The following is a 3,142-nucleotide window of genomic DNA, read 5'->3' as shown; positions in this document are numbered from 1 at the left end:
AAAACGCTGCCAAAGAACTACTAGTAAAGAGCTGTGTAAGACATACTAAATAGTCATTTATGCTTTCTATTGAGGCAAAATAGGTGGCATTTAAAACAGTAGCAATTAATTTTTTTTTTTAATGTTCAGTAACGGCCCACCTTATAAAGGTACAATTATATGTTAGGCTTTTTAATTTAATCTTCATCTTAACTAAGGTAGAAAATGCTAGGTTACTGATTCAAGGTGGACACTCTGGTTAGAATCCAACATTTTTAGTCTAGTCATCTGTATGCGCAGGAGCATTCTAAATTGGAGGTAGGAGTACATGAAATGACTAAAAGGATAATATCAGATTGTATCGAATCAATCAGTAGATTTCATTTGAATGCTAGAGGCTACAAATTTGTATAGAAAGTGCCCTAAATTCACTAGAGTTGATATAAAGAAAATGTTTGTGTGTTTGCAGGTAACATTAGACTTCAGAAAAGGTAAAGATCATGAAGGGTGATCAGGAAGGCTTCCAGAAGAACAGAAGTCTTGAACTGATCTTTGAAAGATAAGATTTGGGTTGACAAGGAAAGAGGACATTCCAAGTAGGGCAGGTTCAAGAGAAAAATCATTGCAGGTAGAAATGTTTGGCATGAGTTGGGTAGAGAAAAGGATCAGCCTGCCTAGGGTGGAGGATCTTATATGGAAGTAGTAATGGGACATTGATTAGGTTTGATAACAGCTTGGTATTTTTTTTTGCTTGCCCTGCCAATTTCATTATTTACTGATTTTTCCTAAGTGAAGATCACTCTAGCAGCGGTTCTCAACCTTCCTAATGCCGCGACCCCTTAATACAGTTCCTCATGTTGTGGTGACCTCCAACCATAAAATTATTTTCATTGCTACTCTATAACTGTAATTTTTCTACTGTTATGAATCGTAATGTAAGTATCTTTTTGTTTTCTGATGGTCTTAGGCGACCCCTGTGAAAGGGTCGTTCGACCCCCAAAGGGGTCTCGACCCACAGGTTGAGAACCGTTGCAGTGTTCACAAAGTTCAAAGATCATTATTCTCAGAGAAGTATATCTTAATGTCTTCAATATTTCTTTGAGATGTTGGGACCATAGACTAACTTTGACCTTGAAATTTATGTTTGTGGCGCGTGGTATCAATGTCTTTGTCGGTGTACTTTTCTGTAACTATTGATTTTATAGTTATAAGTACGGACCATTGAGTTTTTAGTGTGTAGAAAAAATAGCAACATTGGAAACAGTGTTCTATTCTAGTTCTTTAATTACTGTGTGCTTCAATTCTTTTTCTCCCTTTCGTTTTATCTCAGGTCAACAGGACATACTGCTGTGGCACCTACCGAGCAGGTCCTATGCGGCAGATAAGTCTTGTTGGAGCAGTAGATGAAGAAGTTGGTGATTATTTCCCTGAGTTCCTTGATATGTTAGAAGAATCACCATTTCTGAAAGTGAGTGTTAATTCATATTATTAAATTTCTGAACATTACTTAAGTGGACATTTTTCATCAAAAAGTATTAAGCTAATCTTGTCTGTTAAAATGAAACTTTTATCCAGTGTTTTGAATAGAAATGTTTAGAAAATTATTGGTACACTTAATTTCAATTTTCTTTTATACATATAAATTACTATCTAATATAACTTTTATGTTTTATTCACAAAATAAGCTTCCTAGAGCTTTCCTTTGTGTGGGGAAGTTAACTTGTAAATAACCTAAAACTATTTTAATGGAACTCACTCATCTGACTTCTAGATGACTTTGCCCTGGGGAACGCTTTCCAGCCTCCGACTGCAGTGTAGGTCCCAGAGCGATGATGGACCTATCATGTGGGTAAGGCCAGGAGAGCAGATGATCCCTACAGCCGATATGCCAAAGTCACCCTTCAAAAGACGACGGTAAACATTTATTTTTCTCCGCTAAACAAAAATACTTTTTTCAGTTGATTATAAAAATGATTGAGACTTGAGCACAGTTTGAGCATCCTTTGTCTAGATTACTTAAAGAGCGATCTTAAGTAAATCCTCTAGTGGNAGAGCACAATGATAATACCAACATGGGCCAGTGAAGCAACGTCCTCCACAACTAGACTGAAGAACAAAAGGACAGCAACTTGTCTGTTCCCGTTCCCCCTACTCCCCAGCGCCGTTCCCATCCCCTGATTCCCCAATAAAAAAAAATCTTAAAAAAAAAAAAAAAAGAATGGTAGAATAGATACACTGGGGGATAATTTGTAGCTTGCTTGTTTGGCATTAATGTCACATAGTAGGTATCTGTTGAATTTCTGGGCATAAATGCTTCCATCTTAATTATTTATGTTAATAATTCCATGTTAATTAGTTAAATGCAGTACAAACATTAGCATTTATTAAAAATGTTTACTCAAGTGATAGACACTTAATCAGTGTTACTACTACCATTACTTAAAAAAAAATTTTTTTTTGCCAGAGCTTAATAGCTGATTACTTCATGTCTAGCCTCAGCAAACATAAACTTAATAATTCTCTTTTTCAGGTTTACTTTCTCTTTCCAAATAGGAAAGGATGCTTTATAATTATTCATATCACATATTACTTACCCTAGATATTTGCATTTTTAAGTTGTCTTCAAGTTCGGTGTGTTGAATTTAGTATTTAAATTAAAAATACCACTTGGAGTACTGTGACATAAAAATATTAATTCAGTCTCACTTTGTGTACAAAATTAAAGTAATGTGAATTACTTCAAATTAGTAATGCATCAAGAGCTATATAACCTCAAAGCTAGCAGACCAAGTAAATTGAAAGTTACCACATGGCAGTGTATTTCTTCAGGATTGGTCTATAGTTACGTGAGCTTTAAATTGTGATAAGTCTTTAGGATATTTCTCCCACAAAATGCCACCATCATGTATAGTTTGAAAGTCTTTTTAGGTAAAGTAATTTCTGATAACTGGGAATAGTTGGGGGAGGTGTTTGGGGAAAACTGATATTTCTTATTACTCATGAAAGCATACGATTCCTAGAACTGGTATTGAAGGTTACATCTTTTTTAATCGTTTTAGGGTGCCTGGCTTAGAAAGGTTAGAATAATGCTTAGGAAAGCTCCCTTCCTTCTCCATCTTTATCACCATATTCCATGACCATCCTCTTTCCCAGTCTGCTGCCC

The 3,142-nt window shown here is 35.5% G+C and overlaps 1 protein-coding gene across 1 annotated transcript in view; it reads left to right on the top strand.

Moving 5' to 3' along the window:
* RSBN1 (round spermatid basic protein 1) overlaps positions 1-3,142 on the top strand; it is a 62,338-nt gene that overhangs the window by 40,767 nt on the left and 18,429 nt on the right. The window contains exons 3-4 of the mRNA XM_019659177.1: positions 1,310-1,447; positions 1,751-1,893. Of these exons, the coding sequence (XP_019514722.1) occupies positions 1,310-1,447; positions 1,751-1,893 (281 nt within the window). The remainder of the gene's footprint in view (positions 1-1,309; positions 1,448-1,750; positions 1,894-3,142) is intronic.

The sequence above is a fragment of the Hipposideros armiger genome, unplaced genomic scaffold (genome assembly GCF_001890085.2).
Source record: "Hipposideros armiger isolate ML-2016 unplaced genomic scaffold, ASM189008v1 scaffold_297, whole genome shotgun sequence".
Classification (NCBI taxonomy): Eukaryota; Metazoa; Chordata; class Mammalia; order Chiroptera; family Hipposideridae; genus Hipposideros; species Hipposideros armiger.
Note: the sequence above shows the minus strand (reverse complement) of the source record. Positions and strands in the feature narration are given on the sequence as shown.